This window comes from Acipenser ruthenus, chromosome 3 (assembly GCF_902713425.1).
Source record: "Acipenser ruthenus chromosome 3, fAciRut3.2 maternal haplotype, whole genome shotgun sequence".
NCBI classification, from domain to species: domain Eukaryota; kingdom Metazoa; phylum Chordata; class Actinopteri; order Acipenseriformes; family Acipenseridae; genus Acipenser; species Acipenser ruthenus.
Genome location: NC_081191.1, coordinates 26008777 through 26034715, shown reverse-complemented (window position 1 = coordinate 26034715; position 25939 = coordinate 26008777). Strand labels below are relative to the sequence as shown.

Here is a 25939-nt window from a genome sequence, read left to right as displayed (position 1 = left end):
TAGAAGCAATAGTTGAAATTGGGATACTCAAATGCTCGTAAATCTTCTTCTATTCTTCTCCAGCTTTATGACAATAAATGTTTTTCTGCCTAAGGTCTTCAGATAGCTCTTTTAAAGTGATGTTTTGCGGCTGCAAAACACCCAAATCAGCATTTTGCACGCACAAACTGTGTTTAGCGGCTGTAAACTGGGACTTTGGCAGCCACTGTCCTCCTGGTAAACCAGACAGCACTGACTTTCTCTACTATTGAGGACCATATGGCCTCTTTGGTAGCATAACCTCAGTCATACAGACTCTCAGCTCCTCCTCAGAAACAGAGGAAAATGGTGCAAACACATTTTTTAATAATAATAGAAAAATAATGTCTTAATGTTGGCAATGCATTGAAAATGGAGTGGGTAAAAATGAGAGAGCAAAGAAGCTGAGAGGTGTAAAGACCAGCTATTCGAAAGCAATATAAAGGGTTATCAATGGAGGGAAGAGAGCTGAAGCTGATTGAAAAATATTCAGAAAGTCTTCAGAAGGATACTATAACTAATAACAACATGTATCCAGTACTATAAATACAGCAAAACAAAAAGTAATATAAAATGAGTTTTGTAAAAAGTACAGAATTTATTTTCACGTTAATACTTTAACATAACAAAATAACGTCTTGTCACAAACTATACACCTTATGTAATGTACACAGACAGCAAGTGTTTAAATAAAGAAAACATCAGTTTAAATGCCATTCCCAACACTGTCCTGTAAACAATTTCTGAAATACATATCCAAACTGTACAATATTTACATTAAAATAAAGTGTTTTGTATATCACACTTTTTTTAGAGGTTACAGTATGTTTTTACAGTAAAGCTGTATTGGGTTTTGCTATCACACAAGTACATCTAAAACAATACAAATAACTTGCAAATGAAAACAAAAATAAAAAATACATACTGGGACAAAGACCAATAACATATCCCAGAATTAGGCATCTGATGGGTTCATTAAAAGAAATTATTTAAAAAATACTAGGCTATACAGCTTTGAATTTGCTAATGTTTAATGTAATATCTGTCTATAAGTGGTTGTTTCACTGCTCATGGATATTTGGCATGTTGTATAAAGTCACCTGGATGTTATTTCTGTAATTAGGCCAGTATATTAGGAAGCTGTCGCAGTGTGTCAGAGATTTTCCACTGCAAATCTTAACACACCCACTGTTTCAGGAGGATGAAAAATTACTGGTCCTTTTTATACTGGCCTCTTCAAGGCATTCCTTAAAAAGATTAACATGTTGGTGACTTTATTAAACATACCCAATATATAGGCAGAAAAAGCTGTATATTATTTAGCACACGTACAGTATCATGGATACAAAACTAATAGTATGCAAATTCAGAGGCTATAAAGCATTCCTTTAAGCTGCAAAAGATAGTAAGAATGACATCCAGTGCTTGGATTTTAATGGCATAGATTAGTACAAATTAGTATGTTGGAAAGATATAGCTTGTTTGCTCAATTCAGCACAAACAAAAATAAAATCTTAAATTTCCATAATATTTAGAGCAGGTTGGAAACACAATTACACAAGACGTCACGGGTACAGCAAACACACAGTTGTATTATTACTGGATACAACGAGATTTTATTTATTCTGATCTCTTTTTCTATTTGCAGTTTTTTTTTTGTGGATTTACACATATATATGTAAATCCACCAAGACTCACCAAGACTTCCATGACTGCTGCCAGAAAATATTATCAACCACCTTATGATTAAAATTCGTAGGCTATACATCCTTCTTGAATCACCTAACAAGTCACTTTTATATAATACTTTAAAATAAGTGGACAGTTGCATGTATTTTCAGAATTTCATTATTTTGTAAATGTATGTGTTTTGTGTTTTCCTCTAACAATGTAAGTTTGGCTTTGCCAGGAAACTATCGAAACACATTTGCTATCCCACACTGCCATTCATTTGAAGAATCCTGGACCACATCCTCCAAGTCCAGCGCACGACTGTCACCTTCCTCTTCTTGTTCCTGATCTATTGTAATTTCTTGTCCACTGCCTACAAAAAGTAAAACAGGACATTTATTTAAATATAATAACAAGCAAAATAGAATGTTAAACCACTAGCTAAAGTCAATGTTAACACTTCCCTTTGGCACATGTAGTACAGCCTATATCTGAAAGCTTCTTGGTCCAGAAACCAATATCACATGACAGCTGGTAATTCTCAACTTTTATTTTAACATAATGTTTCCAAAGTAATCATAGAATACAGTATGTGTACCAAATTAAAAGCTGATTTCTTTCCTAGCATCAGTAAGTCAAAATGTTCCATGGATAATATGGACCGGGCCATAGACACAAAAAACCTTCAGATGTTGGCTTAAAATTTGATACACAGATGTATTTGAAAGAGCAACAACTGTTATTACGATATATTTAGAAAATATACTGTACTGAAAATTTAAAAAAAACATTTTAAAAAGTTTGTTAAAAAATCAAACTGGGCTCAATGCCAAGTTTTTCACAAATTCATTTTCTGGGCAATTTACTATGAGAATCTGAGAGAACAATATTAAATAGCAATGCATTTAATATATGGTTTCTTAAGTAATTAATTTCAAGACAGTCTGACATTCATGTCCTCATAAAGTGGCTTATAATGTCATCCTCAGTAATGGTATAAAAAAAAAATCATTACAAAACGGAAATGTTTTGCAACAATTAACTGTATTGGTATTATGCTCACTGAGAGTGGAACAATGTGTATAGGTAGACAATGTGAATCACATTGTGCATCATGATAGAAGAGTATGCTGAGCGATTTTGGAAGTGGCAGATTAAATTGCTACTCTTTAAAATGGCTTTGTTAAAAATTTGCTGGTGGACCCAGATTTTTGTTGTTGTTTTAGGGCCCTTTCATACCTAGTTCGTTTATAAAGATGCAATTTAGAATTCACTTAAAAATGAACAAAAAAGTGGCCATTTTGCTTAGATTGGTTTCACACCTGAAAATTTGAAATGAACTGCACAGCTTGTTTAGTATTAAAATGGTACAAAACAGTACCACACTGAAAAGGGCACACCATGAAAATCCTTCTATTTTGTAGGTTGACAAAGGGTACATTTTGTCACCCTTCAATGTGCCCCATCTGGTCAACTCAGCAGAACCAACACCACATGGTGCCATTGGAAAGTAACCAACAAAATTATAATTCAAAATTTGAACACGTGGGAACACTTACACTCACCAGAATATCCATGAGACCTTTTCATGTGTAGCTTCATATTGCTCTTCTGAGTGAACCCAATACCACAGATTTCACATTTGTATGGCTTCTCCCCTGTATGTTTGACCATATGCACCTGAAGCGCACTCTTCTGGTTAAAGGCTTTATCACACTGAGGACACTGAAATGGCCGTTCACCTGCAACAACATGAACAGATAATGAAATATTTAAATCATCCTTCATTGTTTTTTCAATGGTTAATCAATTTTGAAATCTGTTTTCATGGCAAATAATATACAACCACAAATTAACAATACTGTTTACCAGACAAAAAAGGTTGTTTTTGGATAGAAAAACAGAAATGCATAAAATTACATTTTCAGATGAATGCTCTTGAAAGCATTTTTAATAAGCAGCATGCCTACCACTTTAGAGTAAATTGAACCTGTTTTGTGGCTCAGAGGAGTTTTAAGAGCACAATTACAATAATGCTCCTTTTAATTTCTATTAAAAAAAAACACTTGTGGGGGTTAGTTCTCCTTTTGTTTTAAAGCACAGATAACCCATTTTAAGAAAACCAAACTGCCAAAACTATATGTTTAATACAAAATACAACCAAACTGGACCCTAATCACAAACCTTTAACTAATGAGTTATTTAAAGACAGTTGAAGAAGTCAACAATAAGAGTTAAAGGTGATTTTAGGGGCTGTTACCATTATTACCTCTCACTAGAGATGAAATCCCCTGTGAAAGGGATATGTTTGTCATACTTAACATTGTTGCATATATTGGGAGATCTGCTTATCCAACTATAATGAAACTTTAGTTTAAGTTATTGAGATTATCCGAATCTGCGGATATATGGAGGTGTCTATCTGTTTGTTCATTGATCTGTCTGTATGTGACATTTACAGTTCTACTTATCAAGCTATTATTAACCATTTAATTGCAATTTCATATTATATACTATTCTGTAAATACAATTGATATATTTCATGGTCATCGATTTTTTCATCGTACTGATAGCTCTAATTTTTAAGCCGTGGCAAGGTGTGTATGTTATACATAGGGCTTCTGTTTTTTTTCTGGTTTTATTAATTGCATGTTTTGGTGCTTATTTTTAGCTGTTTTTGAGTTTTATGTAAATCAGTTTTTTTTCGGGGCTTTCGTTTTTGATATACTGTATGAAATTAGTGTTTTCGGTTACTTTCCAAAATGCTTGAGTGGTTTTTTTTTCTGTCAAAATATGTACAGTAACTCGACAGTACTTGCACACTTAAGTTGTACCTTCTTTCCTTTGCTGTCTTCCACATTCATCTGGAGTTTTTGTGTGTAGGCATTTTTGTACATTTCGACACAATTCTGTTAAATCCTCCGTATCTTAACTGTAATACAGCTTGAAATCCCACTAACAAGCCTCCATCCTGATTGTAATCTTGTTTTAAATCTTGCAAGCAGAGTTTCCAATAGAATAAGAATGTGCTGTCTTTCAGTATTTGGGGCGGGTTTAAAGTATTGAGAACTAATCACTGATAGATGCAAGTGAGGAAGGCGGGACATTGCCCAGCAGCACTGAGAAATGTATTTATTATTTTTGTAGTAGGTTTTATTTTTTAATGGGAAAAGGGTAAAGTCAACGTGAATAGATTAACCATTTCCACATTTTTTTCCGGTGTTTATTGGCTATCCACCGATTTCATTTTTTTTGTATCGGGGGTGTTTTATCGGGTTTTATCGGTTAAAACAGAAAACCAGAAGCCCTAGTTATACAGTACATGCATACATACACACATAAAAAGAGAGTTCAAAGGTAGGGCATGTAGCCTTAAAGGCAATTTATTCAAACCCATTACCTGTTGTCAGCCTAATTTTATGTGGTCTATAAATAAAGGCACTTTATTTACCTGTGTGAGTCCGGTTGTGCCTCTCCAGTTGGCTGGGTTTAGCAAACGCCTTTTCGCAGTAGGGACATTTGAAAATCTTGGGTCTCTGGGAGCTGAGTGAGGGTCCATCCTGGTGAATATGTTCATGCTCCTAATGAAAATATATAAACAAATAAAAAAATTAAAAAATGTTTTCCAAATTCTGATACACATTTTTGCCATAATGTTAATGCAAAAGCTATTTGTGTTACAAATTATTTATGGCAAATATAGATGTAAACCTTTTGTTCCAATATTCCCTTTTCAATAAAAAAAAAAGTTTTGTTCTAAATAAATTTCTTAACTATAAAATATCCTTTTAATAAGTTTGTGAAAATGAACACACAATACAGCTTTATTCTTTTTTTTTCATACTTATACATTATAGTATGTGCGCTACACATTTTTCCTACAATGCATTTACTGTTTTTTTTTTTTCTCAAAGAAAAATGTTGATATGGGTATGAGTAACTATATTTGTTGTTTACATGTTCACTCTGTATAATTTTTTTTTTTTAATCATCACATTCAGGTTACTTTTAAGAATCAGAATTATAAACTTTAAACCATGATGAGATGACTGAAACATGGATATAAAAAGTGAATCAAAGCTACAAAAACAATACATTATTTAAGATAACATTTTTTTTGTCCTGGTGATCCAGATTTTGGGCAGAAACAGTAAAGCAGATTTCTTAAATCTTTGAAAGATATATAAATTTTGAAACAAGATTTATACATCCACACGCTTATACAACTACAATAAATGGTAAGCATGAGAATCATCTATTTATTAAATCGGAACTGCAGCCTTTAAGCATACAGTATAACAAACAACTGGTAGAAACCAGACAGACCAGATAGAAAATGTAGAGAGACAGTAAATTAAATATATTGTTTTATCTGAAGATAGATAAAATAGATGGTGTCGTACGTACAGGCATTTTCCCCGTGTTTGTGTCCTACCTGCAAGTCAATGCTGTTTAAAAAGCTAAGTTAAATAGTAAAAAAAATAAAATACAAATCTCTTCAACTTGGCCAAACACAGTACTGATGTACAGTACAATGTTCTGAAGAGTTTAGTCTTGGAAAGGGAAAAGTAACTGCTGCAGGGAGAAATTACTGTCTCCTCTGCCTTCAGAATGGCAAATCTAATTTCTACACAGCTGTTGCGCATGAGATATTGAAAAAAGTAAAATGTCACTCAGCTATAGAATCAAGATTACCTCTCAGGCCTTATTTTAAGGTACTGACATGAACAGCCTAAATACACACCAACATGGTGAGCACCAAAGTAAATTAGACATGTAGTCTTCAGTCTTTAATACTACAACGTTAAAACTAATTAACGTATTTTCGGTTGTGCTATCATAAATCGCCTACTCACAGTAGAAGACATGTTCAACTACAAGATTCAAATTTTCAATAGGCTTCGGGCAGGATTTTCAAAAACTAGTGTTATTTAGTAGCAAGTGATTTTCAAACTAAATTTGTTTAAAATGAATCTGTTAATACTCTGAAATTCCTCAACGACTAGATAAGGGGAACTAGTTAATCAAAATGTTAACGAGATCAAGAAAAATGAATGGAAGCAGAATTCGTTGTTATGGAAACTACTAGCGTACAGGGAGACGGCTCTCCAACCAGTGAGCAGCAGCCAAACGGAAATAAAATAATGAGAACATCTATTTTGTGTATAATTTGTAAACTTCACTTAAAATTGTGTATTTTGTCATTCAGAATGTACACTTATTTAGAACACTTCACATATAAAATGCTGATTTATGATTATCTGGCATGTGGGTAAAAATTGAACTGCACGGATTTAATAAGAAAAAATAAATAAAATCCCATTAGTCATTTACCCTCATTTCGGGGGGATATTTTGCCACAGCTTATATATTTAAATGTGCATTTTGCAATCTTTTTTGGTTAAAAAGAAAAAAACACCTTTTATCTTTTTTTTTTTGGATGGGGCAGTGTGTGTGGTAGACTTGTCAGCTCATGAAGTGTAGGCTATGTAGGCTTGGTTGGAATTTACTTTTGTCTGTATTTTAGTATGTAGGATTATAGCCTATAAATAAATACGTTTGAAACGCCATTTATGGTTGTAGTTGTTAGTTATTGTACATGTATACCATGATGTATGTAACATGTCATTATATATTTATTAAGCTTTAAAAATTATGATAGAACTCCCTAACCTAATACACAATTTGTTCATAATTTTTGTTTGGTGAATTCCTCTAATCATGCATTTTCTCTGGTACTCTGCTCGCCTCCGCGATAAATACTCAACATGATTAGAAGTAGCCATCGAACACTTACAGTATTAGAACATTTTATATGCATACAAACATGTGAAAGTGAACATGTACATTGTACATGAAGTGTGGGGAGAGTCTGACAACATTACAAATACGTTTAGGCAAAATCCATGTAATATCCAATATGCTGTTTTCAATACCACGATTTCATTTACTCTTAGGTTTCTATTTGTATAATTTAAATAAAATCTACAGTAGAGGTCACCTGTTGTATAATGTACGTATCCAGAGTTCAGCTAGGCTACAGTTGCACTGATCATTTCTTGGTACAGTAGTAACATTACACTGGGGTGCAAATAACGGTATATCATTTTCAGCAATACAACAAACATTCCGTAAGGTTACAAATGGTTAAAACAAGTGAATAAATCTCATTCATAACCACAAGTATAGAAAAGGCTAAAATATTTTCATAACTACAAATACTGAATTATCTAGGTAGTCTGTAAGCAATGAACTCTGGTCCTGTACACTTGTGTTAATTCCATTTCAGTACGTTCAAAAGTTCCTACTAGTTTCTATTTAAAAAAAACACATTTAGCAACTCTTCTTGGTTTACTTTTAAACATTATATTTAGTTTAACTTTCAGTTGTTAACAATCAATGTTATTTAAAGTTTCTAATTATTTCAACTCTACCCCTTGCTTAAACATTTAACCTATAAATGTTCCAGTTGTTTGTCCACGTTGTGACTGCTTATTTTATTACAGTGTTGTGTGGCACACTGCCGTTACAGATCCTGCCCTGTGTCCGCTCTCTCTCTGTATCGTTGGTGTCACAGCTGTGGTCTGTTAAGCCCTGGACACACTGTCCGATGCGATCAATAGCGACGTGATTTTTCAGTCGCATCGGGCAGTGAGTTATGCTTTGCGAGGCGAGTTTACAGCATCGGCCGATCGATCGCACAATTTAAACCGCCCAAACTAGACTGGGACAACTAAGCTGTTTGCCCAATACAAAACTCAACACAGTTTTACAAATTCACACATTAATGTGTACACACATTACTCACGTTTGTTTATATATATATAGCAGACACCTTTATCCAAGGTGACTTACAGAGACTAGGGTGTGTGAACTATGCATCAGCTGCAGAGTCACTTACAATTACGTCTCACCCGAAAGACGGAGCACAAGGAGGTTAAGTGACTTGCTCAGGGTCACACAATGAGTCAGTGGTTGAGGTGGGATTTGAACCGGGGACCTCCTGGTTACAAGCCCTTTTCTTTAACCACTGGACCACACAGCCTCCGAGTTGTCTGCTCGGCAGCAGGGTACACTCCTTCCTGCTTCCTTACTCAGCAGTCCTGAATTAACAAACTGTGAGGCTTATATGCCCCACAGTAACAAGTGTGGGCAGCTGGCTCTAATTTACAATTATCGTGCAATCTGCCAAAACAATGAACAAATAATACAATTCAATAAACGTGCATTTGCACGTGTCCTGCCCTGTTACAGTATTATGTATGTATGTATTAAAAGAGAGAAAATATATGCATGTCTCCAGTCACGTTTTCACGATCATGCCATCTAGACAAAATTGTAGATAGTACTGTCATAGCATTGTTTTCACCTATTGTCACTGATTTGCCCCATTACCACTGTACTTTATGCATCCAGGGCAGGTCAAACATCAGAAAAAAATCACAAATTATGCGTCCCTTCCTGCGACTTCAATTGGGCAGTGTGTGATGTCCACTCGCAGTGTGTTCCGGGCGTTACATTTCTGTTTCAAGGTGAGTTATATACTCTTTCGTTAATTAAAACCCTCCTTTTCCACGTGCAAATTAACTCCTGATAAATAATGACAATTAACACCGATTTGCTTTTAAATTCCCACACAAACAAAAGAAATAGTCGCAAGAAGTACTGCTCGTTAAGATATTAACATTATTTCGTAAATCAACGTTAGCATGATTATTTAATAACGAGATAGGCATAACGACAGCTTGAAAATGCCAAAATCAATGCTACATACCAATTTGTTGATTAACACTGGAGTTATTATTTACGACCTTTTGAAAACCTGCCCTCCATGTTTTAAAAATGTAAAACAGATGCTGGTGTAGAACACATAACTATTAAACTCAAATAAACCTTGTACTTTTCACTGGAGAAGAACTGATTGAAGCAGGAAGTATATTTAATATATTGTTTTGGCTAATGTCTTCACCAGTTTTCCCCAGCAGCTGTAGAAGAGGGTCCGAAAAGAAAGCTGTTTAGTTAATCTTGTTTTTCTAGTAAGTTAAAAGTAAAATCTTAAAATCAAATCTAAACTGCCAGTGCAAAGAGGCCAAAACAGGGGTAATATGTTCACTTTTTCTGGTATTAGTCTGGATTCTGAACAAGTAAGCAAGGCACCACACATTTTGGGATACCAGACAAAAGTGCATTACAATCAATTTTAGATTAAACAAAGGCATGCATTAGTCTTCTTAGCATAGCCATATTTCTCAAATGATAAAAGGATACTTTAGTAACTTTCCTAATATGAGTCTCGAATGATAGATCAGGGTCAAAGATGACCCCCAAATTTCTAGTGGGTTCTGAGAGCCCACTAGCATAACCTCAGTTTGATCAGAATTCAACACTGAAAGTTCTGAGACATCCAACACTTGATGTCAGCAAGGAAAACAGCAGTATTTCCTGGCTTTAAAGACAAATATAGCTGAGTATCATCAGTGTAACAATGAAAGTTCACTCCATGTCTGTGGATAATGTAACCTAAGGGTAACATATATAACAAAAATAACAAAGGATCTAATATAGAACCCTACGGCACACCACAGACAACTTCAGACAATGCCGATTTCATCTCCCCACCAGAGAAGAACTGAAACCTATCAGAAATATAAGACCTGAACCAAGATATAGTAGGACAACTCTGACAATCCCACTGAGCTTTCAAAACAATGCAATAAAATGAAGTGGTCCACAGTATCAAAAGCAGCGAAGGAGAATTAAAATTGAGGGAAATAAAAAGTCAGCGCTTATCAACTATTCTAACAAGTGTTGTCTCAGTGTTATGTGCAGCACGAAATCCAGAATGACATTTTGCATATAAGCTATTGAAATGTGTGTAATAGATAGACAACAATTCTCTCTAGAAACTTGACAGATTGGGGATTGGCCTATAATTATTAAGGACTTTGGGGTCCAAGTTAGTTTTCTTGAGCAATGGTGCTAAGGGAACTATACCGGAGGAAAGTGATCCATTTATAATTTTTAAAATGTGAATATTAATAATACAAAATACATATTTTAATAGTTTAGTAGGAATGGGATCAAGAGCACATGCAGTGGGTCTCAGATGCAGGACTAGCTCTGTCAGTTCTTAAGGTAATCAGAAAAAGCCTTAGCAGGTCTAACTCGTACAATTGTGGAAGAATCCTCCGTAATAGAAGGAGTCTGTAGAATCTGATTTCTGATGCCTGGAATTTTATTTTTAAAATAATTGAAAAGGCAATTGCAGCTCTAAGAGGAGCCAGTGTTAAGGGTGGGAGTATGGGGGCAGGGGAGGGATGGGAAGCAAAAATAAATCTAGGATTGTTTTTATTAGTTTTGATTAAATTAAAATAATATGTTGATCTAGCCAACGTCGGAGCCTTCCTTTACCTGATGGCTTTCCGTACAAAGTAATGAACCTGCAGTTCAAATTCCATCACATTTCAATTTACAAGTCATATCATTAAACCATGGTGAGCTTCTTTTAAGACATACAAATTTCAACTGGAGCTACAGTATCTAAAGCCAGTTAGAATCACTATGTTCAGTGTGGAAGATAGTGGCTCCAACTCCCCTGCCCTAGAGCGTGCTTTCTGGAAAAAAGTATAATCTGGAGGAGAAGCCTCAATCAAGGAAACATTGTGATTAGCTACAAGCCAAGTTTTAGTTAAAGAGAGAATATCAAGGTTATAATCCATAAGAAAATCACTGATTAGAGCTTTATTAGACAGAGATGTAACATTAAAAAAAGCCAGGCATGGATTCGATCAAGAACATTTGATTGAGCAGAGGTAATAGGGATATGAAGATTAGGGTTAGGGTCACCTCTGGGATTACTAAATGCCAATGAGTAGCGGAAGTGGTAAGATACTTTAACTTATTTTTTCCCTCTTTCAGCTCAGTGCACACCTTTTTAGATTCCCTCCCTGCCCCAGTTCCGAGTTTAAAAAATTTACTAAGTGTTTTTCAATATCCGCAGCTAACCTACTTGCACCTGACCTATTTACAGCCAAGTATTTATAGACCTAATTCTAGTGAAGTGTTCATCCCCTCTATCAATAACAGATAATAAAAATGACTATATATATATATATATATATATATATATATATATATATATATATATATATATATATATATATATATATATATATATATATTGTAAGACAGCAGGGAGGGGGTTAATTTCCTCCCTGCAGAAAAAAATGTGAAAATGCACTCCCAGGGCAATTGTTAATTGATTTATTGTTTAATTATCCCCTGCACTTGGGTGGCAATTGTAAATTAGTACCAGGTGCAGGGTATAAGAGAAGAACAGTTACTTAGTTCGAGGCTGCTGAGTAGAAGGAGGCAGAAGAGGTGCTCTGCTTCCGAGCAGTCGAGAAAAAGGTGGATGCAGTTCAAACCGGTGAGGTTTTGTTTTGTTGTTCTGTGTTTGGTGGGGAAACGGCTTAGCCGTCCCACTTATAGTCAGGGTGTTCCGGAGAGTTTAGTTAGTGCTCGTAAAGAGCTAGGTGTTTGTTTTGTGTTTGTTTCATTTTTGTGAATTAAAAATAGCGAGTCAGCGTCAGTTTTTAAAGGGGAAAATAACCCGTGTGGAAGCAGCTCGGTTACTATATATTATATGTATATCCTAACTCTTTCAACTTCCTTGGTAATGATTTAAAATTCTCTTTCAATAGCTCAGATTTTCCATCTCTAATGTCTTATGTACCAACATATACAATGACCACTGGCTCTTTCTTATAATCATTTAATAATTTGTGCATTCTTGATTTAATGTCCATTACTTTGGCTCCAGTGAGGCAAGTATCATCCCTGTTTAAAGGATCTTAACGGTTAAAATCACTGTCTGCATAGCATATTATCAATCGATCTTTATTAGTGTACTAACAGCACCTCACCCTTGTTTTCATCCATCACGCAATTGTCATTGATCAATGCCTGAAATCTATTAGATAGATCAATCTAATTTGTTTATCGACTGCTCAGCCTCAGCCTCCCCTTCCTACTTTTCCTAAGTCACCCAGTCCCCACTCACTTTTCAACTCCCTCTACACATACACTTCCACTATCTTGTTGCAACTCTGAAATGTTGCATGGGTCAGGCACATTCATAAGGTTAAAATCAAAATAATGTCCCTACTCCAAAGCCAAGCTAAGTCTCTATATCACTTTTATTGAAACAGAATAAGGACCCTCTTGACTGTGGATCGTGCTGCCCGATATCACTTCTTAACGCAGACTTTACAATTCTTGCTAAAACCCTAGCCCACCATCTGGAATCAGTTCTCCCCTCCATAATCTCCTCTGACCAGGGGGTTTGTGCAGGGAAGACACATTAATCTTCGCCGTGTCTTCAATACCATATATACTCCTTCTTCTCTCTTGCCTGAGGTTACTGTTTCACTCAATGTGGAAAAGGCGTTTGACCGTGTTGAGTGGGATTACCTATTTGCTACTCTACATCGGTTTGGCTTTGGTCCCAATTTTATTTCATGGATCAAGCTTTTATATACCTCCCCCTCGGCCTCTGTTTGCACAAATAACATGCAATCTAAATATTTCCCTCTCCACTGTGGTACAAAACAAGGTTGCCCTTGAGAGCAGAAGGTATTTCTCTATGCTGATGACCTTCTTTTATATATTTCTGATCCTATCTCCTCTCTTCCCCAATGCCTTAGCTGTATTGGAGCAATTTAGCAGGTTTTCTGGATACCTACACAAGAGCAAACTCTTCCCTATCAATTCAGCTGCCCTCTGTTGTCCCCTTGATAATTTCCCTTTCAAAATTGTGTCCAATAGTTTCACATATCTGGTAATCTCAGTTACACGCTCGTACAACAAGCTTTTTAAATCTAACTTCACTCCCCTAGTAGAGCACATTAAACAAGGCTTTCTTAATTGGTCCATTCTACCTCTTTCCCTAGCAGGTCGCATGAACTCTGTCAAGATAAACACACTCCCTAAGTTACTCTACCTTTTTCAATGTATCCTTGTTTTTATTACCAAAAAAGTTTTTTTTTAACACCCTAGATTGAATAGTTTCTTCGTTTATCTGGAACAAGAAATCTCCCAGAATCCGCAAATAATTTCTCCAAAGAATAAAACCAATAGGGAGTATGGTTCTACTTACCTTTCAATTTTACTATTGGTCAGCTGACATTCAAAATCTATTGCATTGGCCAATAAATTGAAAGCAAACATGGCTGAAAAATGAATAGCCTGCTATACATTACTGTCAGCATCACCTGATTGATCCCCGCTGCATAGGAATCACCTGCCTTACAGTATCTTAAGTCTTCATTACTCATTTTTGTATTTGATTTGTGTCGGATTTATTTTCCCTGTTTTAATTATTTTAAAGCACATGCTGGATATACTGAGATTTTATTTATATCTTTTTTATGAGCAACAGTGTCTAAATTCAGATCCCCATACACAGTACTAGAAGTACTATATCAATGATGAGGATGACTGGAAATCACATAAAAACTTAATGGGAATCTCATGCACTAGTCATAGAATCTGAGCAGGGAAGTACATCATCACCCAATGCAATGCAAAACCCATTGAATCTCTTTAACAAAACAATGTTTCCCGACCACTGTAAAATGAATACTCAATCATGTCATGAGCACTAAATTCATGAAGCACAGTAATGAAATCTTAGCGGCTTAATGAATGCCATTTTGACCAATTCGTGAAATGTGTGAGGGGCTATGGGCCGATTTCTTGACGAATGCTGCCAGCAGCCAATAGGACAAGCTAGCAACAATGGCGACGAAGAGAAAGGTTGTGCCCCGCAAGGTGTGGAGCCTCGAAATTGAGGAAAGGATGGTGGAGATGTGGCAGGAACACCCGTGTGTCTTTGACATAAGTGACATTTCCTATCATGACAGCTCATTGAAGGAACAAAGATGGAGGGAAATTGCTTTGGAACTTCAGGTACCTGCTCTCATGGCAATCAATTTCTACAGTCGCTCGTATTCGATATCCCTTTCAAACCCCTACTGTATGCTTGTATTGCTAATTTAATCAAAATACGAGGAGGAGGGGTGCGCGTCTGTGTGTGTGAGAAATAGAGAGAATGTAGATTACGTTGTTGCATATTTAAACCTATGACAAACTTGTAGTAGCCTACTATTAAAGTTGTATTCTATTAAAGTTGTATTCTAAGTCTGTTCAAAAGCGCAACATTCGCTCGTAGTACAGATATTTATTAGTTTAAAAGTCTTCAAATTATTCATCAGAATTTGGCATTCTGATGAAGACCGCTTGACGGCCAATCTCCCACGCCAATCTTTTAATCTAATATATTTTGTACTACAAGCGAGTGTTGCGCTTTTTGAACAGATTAGATTTTATTATTTTGGATGCACCTCGACTCAGGTTGGTTCAGAGCACAGACATCAAGGAAATAAATATTGACATTGCTATAATGTTATAACTGTTATAAATGGGTTTTTTTTATCGCAATATTGAACATTTATGCAGTCTATGGCCCTACAGTATAATTTCTCATGCTGGAATTTGCAGAGTGTGAAATTAGCAATATCCATGGTCCTGCCGTGTGTGTGTTTGCGGTCTGACCACAACACGAGAGGTCCATGCCTATAAGATATAATCAGGTGCTAAAACGTAACAAAAACAACTGTAAAGCACAGGATGCTCATGTTGAAATCACAAATGTATCTGTACGTCCAAATGGATCTTCTCCGCGTTTTCTTCTTTTTTTCTGTGCAAAACAATGCACGGACAACAGCGATCGCCTCCTCGCTTGAGTCCATGATTCTCCCGAATGATGTCTACGATTCTGTAATGAAAATAGGCACAGTCCGCGACAAGATATCTTGTGTAGTGTGTGTAGCTTGCAATCCCTGATCTACAGTGAGAAATCGTAGCTCAATCGGTAAGTGTGAGTGGCGCTGCGTCTCCCGATTGCAAAAATCGTGCAGTGTAAGCCCGGCTTAAGTCACCTTGGATAAAGGCGTCTGCTAAATAAACAAATAATAATAACAGTCCGCTCCATTGCAGGACTTTTTTTCAACCAGTTCCTTCATTATTTAACTCTGCCCTGCTGAATTTCAATTAAATAATTAAGGTCCATGTTAGAACAAAGTCTTACTATGGAATGGAAGAGCCAAGGTTGCCTACCCATGTGCTAGTTTAAAGTAAGCTCTCAGTTTGCACGCTCTTTATTTGAAACTTTTTAATATTCTACCCCCATTTTTCTCCACAGTTTAGAATGTTCAATTATATTCCTGGCAACTCCCCACAACATCTTAGGAGAATTGAAGGTCAGTGGGTGTCAACTGATCCCACCTTCAAGCCAATAGCTTTTTTTTACAACCGATGGACAGCTGATGTTGGCGCTGGAGGCCAGCCCTGCACGTGTCTGTGTGACAGGGCAGAAGAAAAGCCCTGCACATAATTACAGGTGGCAGGGCTAAGCTCTGCACGTAAATGAAATAAGTTGCATTTATTGTATTATGATTTAGAATGTATTGTTATGATTTCAAACGTATTGTGGTGTACTGTATTATTATTTAAAAGGAAATGCATTGTTTGGGAACAGGTGATGTATTTTGTGTTTATTTCAAACAATGTTTTGGTTTGTTATTGATTGGTTTAAATGTGGTCTGGCAGAGGTGGTGTTAGCAGCTCATCTCAGCCAGACAGCTCATGCAAACAAAAACCCTGTGCAGAAGGTGATCGTCTCCAGATTAATCAGATGATTAATTTATTGTTAATCTGGAGATGGTCACCGGTATAAAAACCAGCATCTTTTGCTGGTCGGGGTGGGTGTTCAAGAGGAGGAATGTGTGTGTGTGAGAGAGAGAGAGAGAGAGAGAGAGAGAGAGAGAGAGAGAGAGAGAGAGAGAGGTAATGGCAAAGGAACGGAAGCGAAAGCAAAACAGTAAGAAAGCAAGCAATTGCTACTGGTGCTGGGCAGACCAGCACATGATTTGTTTGTGGGATTAGTGTGCGCGATTTGTTTTGTTTAAATATTTATTTTTGCTCTGTGAGCAGTGTTTTGTGCAAAACCTTTTTATTTACTTTTTGTTTCAATAAGAATGGCGCACCAGGGCGCTCTTTCACCCGTAATACCTGCCTGTGTGTCTCTCTGTCAGCTTTCTTGTCTGGGAACGTCATCACTTGGCCAACCTGTCACAGTCTGTAACAGACTACGCAAATGTATTGTTCCAGTATCACTTTACAAAATTTAAATAAATGTTTGCTATAACATGTTCTCTCTTCAAAACTGTATATAGGACATAAAGATAGTGAATATGACTGCACTACAGGCAGAATTAATGGAATTAATCTATTAGTTGTACCCCTTGTTCAGTTTACCTTGAGATGTGTAGCCCTTTTGAAAGCTTTGTTGCAGATTCGACACACATGGCACCTCTCTTTTCCATGGGCCTGCTCGCAGTGGCGTCTCAGCATGATGCCTGTTAGAAACACCTGGTTACAGTAGAAGCACTGGTTCAGCTGGCCAGACTGTTCAACTTCACTGTCCTTCGTGAGGTCCCTGGTAACCTCTGTGACCTGCAATTAATTAAACATTGGAAATTTTAAGCAAGTTTCTTTGTAACTTTGAGATTATGCTGTTTGATATTCCTGATTCTTTCACACTTAGTGGCAATAGCAATTTATTTACCTCTAACAGTTCTTAGCCCTAAAACTGTAAACATATATTGAAAATGCACTTTAAACTTCCTTAAGAACTTAAAAAATGAATATTGTGCCCTATTACTAATAGTCATATGCTTTTGAGAAGGCTTCTGATAACCAGTGGAAAAGTTACAAATCATTAGAAGAAAAATGGTATATAATGCAACTAGGCATTACCCGATAGACATTTGTGTCATCTAGAGTTCCAGCGGTACCATGGGTCGGATGGCTTACCAGTATTACTTGCTGTGGAGCAGTTGTGGGTTGCCCTTGAAGACTTGAATCCCCAATAATTGCAGGGAATTGCTGCCCCTATTAAAAAGTGAATTACAGTCATAACCTCCTTCTTTCTTGGTACAATCTGCTATGGATGTATATACTTTATTTTAGATTATACCTTTTATGCAATTCATATATGTATATTGAAAGACTATGTAAGAAAAGCATTTTTCCATTTATGCAGAAGGCAACGGTACGGAAGCGTCCTAGTGCCAATGAAAAAAAAAATGAAAAAAAAAATCTCCTAGCTAGGAGAAAAAAAGTCCTACGTAGGACTTTTTATCTCCTAGCTACGTAGGAGGGATGGGGTATTATTATTTTGTTTATTTAGCAGACGCCTTTATCCAAGACGACTTACAGAGACTAGGGTGTGTGAACTATGCATCAGCTGCAGAGTCACTTACAATTACGTCTCACCCGAAAGACGGAGCACAAGGAGGTTAAGTGACTTGCTCAGGGTCACACAATGAGTCTGTGGCTGAGGTGGGATTTGAACCAAGGACCTTCTGGTTACAAGCCCGTTTCTTTAACCACTGGACCACACAGCCGGAACGAGCCAGAACGGTACTTTAATGAATTCAATTGCTTTAAAAAACAGCATAGAAAGTAACACACACGTGAGGAGAATATTTTAAAAATCAGAACCGTTTAGTAATGCGCTGTCATTAACCCGTTCCGGGCCAGAACCCTCTTTTTATCACCAAAAACCTCCTGGAACACTGGGTTCCGAAGCTTCAAAGACGACGAAAATTATACACACAATACAACTAAGTGAGGACATCATAACACTACTGAGAAAACCCACCGAACCGACCTTTAACTGCCCGTTCCGTGCAATAAACAGCTGTATATACAAAACTGCCCGGAACACGGGGTTCCGAAGCTGCACAGAGTATGAAAATGATACACACAATACAACTAAGTGGGAACAACATAACACTGCTGAAAAAACCCACCGAACCGACCTTTAACTGCCCATTCCGGGTAATAAAACAGTGTATTTATTTTGTTTGTATATGATCTTCTCTCTCTCTCTCTCTCTCTCTCTCTCTCTCTCTTTCTCTCTCTCTCTCTCTCTCTAGAATTGTTTAGAATTGCTGGTAGCCCCTAACTGTAACAGTTATATGTGATTAAAAAATAAAAATAACACGTATATATAGCTGCAACAGTAAAACAACATTTATTTTTTGCACAATTTTTTTGTTCTTCTTACTTACAATGATAAAAAAAAGTATTTAAATGTATTTAACATATTCATATATGTGCATAGGCTATATTTGATACAAAATGGATACAATTCAATTCAGTGCAAAGACAAAGGCAAGCAAACACACTATCTTACAATTAGGTAGTTTACAACATGTAAGGAAAAACAAGCAAACAAAGCAAAACAGTTTAGATTTTAATATTATGCAGGGTGACTTCAAATACAGAAACCTTGATGCATTCTCCATTTTCTTCTTCAAAAAAATTAATTTGTTTTTACATTGTGTGTCATATGCATAAATAAATAAATAAAATAAACAGAATAAACAAACTAACATGTTTGTGTTTAATTTGGGAACCTACCGTCTGAATACGAGAGAGAAATGAAACAATGTATTCTTGCTCTAAATGAGGTGCTGCTATATTAAAACTATGTAACAGTGTAATGCCTGAGAAAGCACGACTGAACCCTTGAAACAATGTATCGAATTGAAGCATTTGGCTGAAACGCTGCAACTAACAGATAGCACTAGTTTGTGCAATATGAGAATTGAAACGAAATTGTGTTTTAAATAAAATTGACTATTTTACATCCCTGGCATTTTTATTGTGTCTTTGTGTTGTACTTGGTCAAGACCTTATCCTCTGGCCCAAATGAAAGAACCTGGTGCTAACAACCTCAAATCTTTAACTTAATCAGATTAATGAGAGAGAGAGAGAGAGAGAGAGAGAGAGAATAAATACACTGTTTTATTACCCGGAATGGGCAGTTAAAGGTTGGTTCGGTGGGTTTTCTCAGTAGTGTTATGAGGTCCTCACTTAGTTGTATTGTGTGTATAATTTTCGTCGTCTTTGAAGCTTAGGAACCCAGTGTTCCAGGAGGTTTTTGGTGATAAAAAGAGGGTTCTGGCCCGGAACGGGTTAATGACAGCGCATTACTAATCGGTTCTGATTGTTAAAATATTCTCCTCACGTGTGTGTAACTTTCTATGCTGTTTTTTAAAGCAATTGAATTCATTAAAGTAACGTTCCGGCTTTTACCCCATCCCTCCTACGTAGGACTTTTATCTCCTAGCTATGACTTTTTTTTCTCCTAGCTAGGAGATAAAAAGTCCTACGTAGGACTTTTTTTCTCCTAGCTAGGAGATTTTTTTTTAAATTTTTTTTTTTTTTCAATGGCACTAGGACGCTTACGTACAACAGCATAAACAATTTGAATGGAATAAAAATGCTTGTGGTTGAGACTGACCACAATGTTACTGAACTACTGTTTTAGTTCTATTAAAGATCTGGAGGGATTACAGTGAGGTTGGTTCCAGCACTAACACTAAACTACTTTGAAAACAGCTGAAGCAATGTGGTGCTTACCTGCGGAGCAATGTTTAGTGTCACTGTGTCGAGGCTTCCAGACAGCATGCTCTGGGTGTCTGCCAGCGTCAGTGTAACAGTGCCATCACTTCCCATTCCAGCGGAAGACATTACAAGGTTCTGAGATGCCACTGGAGGTTGGGAAAGTGATGCTGTAGGTGGAAGGCTATTAGCTGTTGAGGAGAAAAAAAATGCAGTACAAAATGTCAAATGTTGTAATATATTCCAATATATTAATTTCATGAAACCTTAGAGATAATAATATAGAATAAAGTGATGTTGTCAGAAATGAAATATCAGTAATACTTATAGTATACTTTACTTGAACTAGAGAAGTGTATCTGTACGTAGTATAGTTTCTCATTCAATATGTAAGTTATTCATGGTTTTGTCCACCCTACGGGACAATACAAAATCATTACACTGTCAACATTTGTTATCCAGACAACAAATAAACTGCTCTGAATATATCTTCTATGCAATAACATTTACACATATGTACCCAACATTGTACCTATAATTCCAGCACTGGTTGGACTCTGAGATAGAAGCTGGTCATTGCCTATTGTCAAAGTTGCTCCATTAGGTTGGTTATTCATAGGTGCTGTCAACCTAATGCTCCCATTCAACTCAGCACTTCCAGAACTGTTGTGTTGATGGATGATATCTTGACCTAAAGAGGAGAAAGGAAGAAGCAATGTCATAACACTGTCAGTAATTAGTGGACAACACTGATTCAACACAATTATATTTCAGCCCAAGTCTGACAAAGTGTAAGGGGAGAAGCCCTTTGTGTTAATCCCACTCTGCAAAATATTACGAGAATGACAGCACTCTCTTCAGGCCTAGTTATTTGACAGTGGTCAAACACGTGAAAAGCAGATCATTCAGATGCCTGACCCACCTCACCATCCTAACTGTAGGGAAACAATACTGCTAAATTATATATATATACAGTGCCTTGCGAAAGTATTCGGCCCCCTTGAACTTTGCGACTTTTTGCCACATTTCAGGCTTCAAACATAAAGATATGAAACTGTAATTTTTTGTGAAGAATCAACAACAAGTGGGACACAATCATGAAGTGGAACGAAATTTATTGGATATTTCAAACTTTTTTAACAAATAAAAAACTGAAAAATTGGGCGTGCAAAATTATTCAGCCCCCTTAAGTTAATACTTTGTAGCGCCACCTTTTGCTGCGATTACAGCTGTAAGTCGCTTGGGGTATGTCTCTATCAGTTTTGCACATCGAGAGACTGAAATTTTTGCCCATTCCTCCTTGCAAAACAGCTCGAGCTCAGTGAGGTTGGATGGAGAGCATTTGTGAACAGCAGTTTTCAGTTCTTTCCACAGATTCTCGATTGGATTCAGGTCTGGACTTTGACTTGGCCATTCTAACACCTGGATATGTTTATTTGTGAACCATTCCATTGTAGATTTTGCTTTATGTTTTGGATCATTGTCTTGTTGGAAGACAAATCTCCATTTCAATTTTAACCATCTTCCCTGTCCCTGCTGAAGAAAAGCAGGCCCAAACCATGATGCTGCCACCACCATGTTTGACAGTGGGGATGGTGTGTTCAGGGTGATGAGCTGTGTTGCTTTTACGCCAAACATAACATTTTGCATTGTTGCCAAAAAGTTCGATTTTGGTTTCATCTGACCAGAGCACCTTCTTCCACATGTTTGGTGTGTCTCCCAGGTGGCTTGTGGCAAACTGTAAACGACACTTTTTATGGATATCTTTAAGAAATGGCTTTCTTCTTGCCACTCTTCCATAAAGGCCAGATTTGTGCAGTATACGACTGATTGTTGTCCTATGGACAGAGTCTCCCACCTCAGCTGTAGATCTCTGCAGTTCATCCAGAGTGATCATGGGCCTCTTGGCTGCATCTCTGATCAGTCTTCTCCTTGTATGAGCTGAAAGTTTAGAGGGACGGCCAGGTCTTGGTAGATTTGCAGTGGTCTGATACTCCTTCCATTTCAATATTATCGCTTGCACAGTGCTCCTTGGGATGTTTAAAGCTTGGGAAATCTTTTTGTATCCAAATCCGGCTTTAAACTTCTCCAAAACAGTATCTCGGACCTGCCTGGTGTGTTCCTTGTTCTTCATGATGCTCTCTGCGCTTTAAACGGACCTCTGAGACTATCACAGTGCAGGTGCATTTATACGGAGACTTGATTACACACAGGTGGATTCTATTTATCATCATTAGTCATTTAGGTCAACATTGGATCATTCAGAGATCCTCACTGAACTTCTGGAGAGAGTTTGCTGCACTGAAAGTAAAGGGGCTGAATAATTTTGCACGCCCAATTTTTCAGTTTTTTATTTGTTAAAAAAGTTTGAAATATCCAATAAATTTCGTTCCACTTCATGATTGTGTCCCACTTGTTGTTGATTCTTCACAAAAAATTACAGTTTCATATCTTTATGTTTGAAGCCTGAAATGTGGCAAAAGGTCGCAAAGTTCAAGGGGGCCGAATACTTTCGCAAGGCACTGTATATATATATATATATATATATATATATATATATATATATATATATATATATATATATATATATATGTTCTGTTGTAAAGATGTAAATCTGGATGTTAAAATTAGATGACACGTGAACATTTTAAAGTTTGTTCTTACTGAGGAATGACTTGATTGGGCAGACTAAATCTTATCTTGGTTTAAGGGGTGAAGAGAGCAGCATTGGATTGGTGATCACGGTTTAGTTCGCGCTTTACCTACTATATTCTTATGTATCTGCAGTTATGTTCGTTACAAATGGTATAGAACTTCAAACATTAGAACAGACTTCACATCCAGTTACAACACTGTTTGATCTTGGTGCTAAAGGCCTGCTATAGGTAAGGACAAGTCTAACAAGGAGAGTATCTCTATAGGGTTACCATGCACCATTCTTTATTGATTTATTTTTCTATAAAAGCAGTACAACAATTCAGTATTTTAAATACTGTAAACATTCATCATATGCTCCATTATATACAGCTATGGCCAAAAGTTTTGCATCATTAGAATGTTTGGATTGATACATATTTAAAACTATAAATAACTACATGAACATAATTTAGATATTTTATTTAACATCATCCAATCAAAGAAACTACAAAATGATACCGCAAAAGTCTACCAGAAGCCATAGTAGTCGTGCAATACTTCATGTTAGATTTTGAACTGTCACATTTTTCAATTTTTGTCAATTTTTCGTTAAGTGTATGGAAAGCGCCAAAGCGGTATGTAATTCAATATGTTAACATAACTTTATTGAGTAGGTTTCATTCGAGTTTATGAAGCAAAATGTGTTAATTATATTGGGTGATGCAAAGCTTTAGACTCACAATTAAAATATATGACCTTCATACACCATATGAAAAATTTCCCCCAAGCGATTTATAATAGTCTGCGTAAAATAGGCAAAAACTAAAATTAATGTTTTTTCTTCTACAGATATACATTTGAAGCCTAAATGTCTGCTGTTATAGCAATTACCTAGTTATTCTAACAAACAAATACACAAATCCTGTACAGGATTATGGGTACATTCACCGTGTGTTTGTTTTAAACTTCAATCAATCTCTCACGACTACAGTTACCCAGAAACCACTCGAGAATTCAAGTCAAGTCAAGTCTGTAGTTGGTTTAAAAATTATTTTTGAAAACGGCCCTACTCAGTGGATATGGACAGTTGGAGCCCTGTCACATATCCGAAATCACTGCACTGCCTCACAGAATCTAAAGTACCGGTAGCCAGTTACAGGTGTACAGTAACTATAAAAATGAGTGACCAATTACCAGCAACAAAATACCAAAAGTAGTAAGCAGACATTCTGATTTGGATGAAGAACAACTAAATGAACTGGAAGATAACAAATCAAAACAAAAAATACCAAAAAATGTATACTCTTTATACTCACTAACCCTGACTGTCACATCGAATAATTTCTTTTTAGAGGTTTGTAAACAGTACAGAAAAACACAAAAGACTCTTCTGCACATTATCCACCCTTCTCCGACACAGACCTTGAAAAATTACTGAAATCCGAGACATCATTATTTTTTATTACTCCTGTTTTGCTGAAACAAAAGCGTCTTGCACGCACAGAAAAAAATGAATTCAGTGCCGTCTCAACTCCGCCTCCTGGTGGATCTTTTCAATAGCAATGTGCAATTCAACACATCAAAAATACAGTAAATACTTACTTTTGCTTGTTTAAATTAAGTCAATCTACTCAGCTTAACTTAGGTTGTAGTTCAAAGTTATAAATGGGACTACATTTGTGGTCCATTTATTGGTGGAAGGATATTTAATTAAAAAAAGAAAAAAAAAATTGGCCCTAAAAATGACTTTAATATTATTTTTTTAAATCCACCATTTGACCTGGATTATAAATGCAATAAGCCCCTTCAGTGTTGATTCCTGGGAGGCAAAGAGATATGTCTCTGCTCTCCAAAACCTCTCCCAAATGAGGCTCACCACTTCAAGGGTGACCTGAGGCCACCGTAGTGGTTGATGTAAGCTACCACTGTTGTGTTGTCTGTACGGACAAGCACATGTCTCCCTTGAACCTTCTGCAAAGAATTCTGCAAGGCTAGGTAAACTGCCTGCAGCTCCAAAACATGCCAAGAGGGGTTCCACACACTTTGCACACCCCTACCATTTCACACAGTGTCCCAGCCCAGGTTTCAGGGTCTAGTAGGTAAACACCCATTAGGTAATGGTTACATTACGTACTTGAAAGGGAACTTGGATTACAGTGCTTGGGGATGTTTGGTAAAGTGCACTACTTGAAACTGCTCTTTAGAGCATCACAAAGTCTGAATCAGTGTGGGTATTAGGAATTCACTGTAGTGGATCATAATGAGGAAAGTACAAAAATATTGATTTAAAATAAATACCAGGATGCATTTTTGAACAGCACTTCAGTATATCATTAACCTTCAGATTGTTCATGTTTTCGTAGTGTGTTCCCATTAGCAGTTCTAATTAAAGACGTTTCCAATTTTTTAAAATACATGTTATGCTCTTTATTTTTTTCTAAAACCACATTTAGAGCTTTTAACAAAAACTGTTATGGTTGTCTTAATTGTAGAAATTAATCAAACAATTAAGGTATTATGAACTCTTATGGCCTGATCAATACTGTATTAAACTAAAGAATGGCACTCTAAAGAATGGTACATCAAACTCATAAATGCTGTGACTGACTCAATTGTGTAAATAATTAAAGCAAAAGCTATTACACTGTGATCAATCCTATAGTCTCCAGAATTGGGGGTTCTTGTCGTCCCCCAATTCCCCCCAATTGTCTGTGACATTCATCCTCCACCATGAATGTAAATTCAAAACTAGAGCCGTCGGTAACATGTTCACCATTACCTACTCTATATCCACTTTGTGCACATGCAAAAATGTACATGGCATACAGACATATGGACCGATGCATTTATATAACCCCAGACAGATAATCTCAATAATTTGTACTAAAGTATGTCCAGACCAAGTTTCATGGCATTTTGAATAAGAACTTTTCTGGATACAAAGTTAATACTTGGTGTGTGAGATATACACATAGATACAGACAGAAAAATAGGGTGCCTCCATAAACACCAGGATTATGATACTCAATAACTTGTGATAACGAATGTCCCAGTTAAGTTTCATCAGAATCTGACA

At 36.5% G+C, this 25939-nt stretch overlaps 1 protein-coding gene across 3 annotated transcripts in view; it reads right to left on the bottom strand.

The window, feature by feature from the left end:
- Window positions 1-592: 592 nt before the first annotated feature.
- LOC117394814 (zinc finger protein 236-like) overlaps window positions 593-25939 on the bottom strand; it is a 120695-nt gene continuing 95348 nt past the window's right edge. Inside the window, exons 26-32 of one of the 3 annotated variants that reach the window (XM_033993414.3) lie at window positions 20759-20917; window positions 20245-20417; window positions 17569-17703; window positions 17068-17265; window positions 5141-5270; window positions 3249-3431; window positions 593-2062 (exon numbers count right to left, since the gene is read on the bottom strand). In XM_033993414.3, coding sequence (XP_033849305.3) covers window positions 1932-2062; window positions 3249-3431; window positions 5141-5270; window positions 17068-17265; window positions 17569-17703; window positions 20245-20417; window positions 20759-20917 — 1109 coding nt within the window. In that variant the 3' untranslated portion in view covers window positions 593-1931. The remainder of the gene's footprint in view (window positions 2063-3248; window positions 3432-5140; window positions 5271-17067; window positions 17266-17568; window positions 17704-20244; window positions 20418-20758; window positions 20918-25939) is intronic. The other 2 variants (XM_033993415.3, XM_033993417.3) reach the window with 2 other exon arrangements.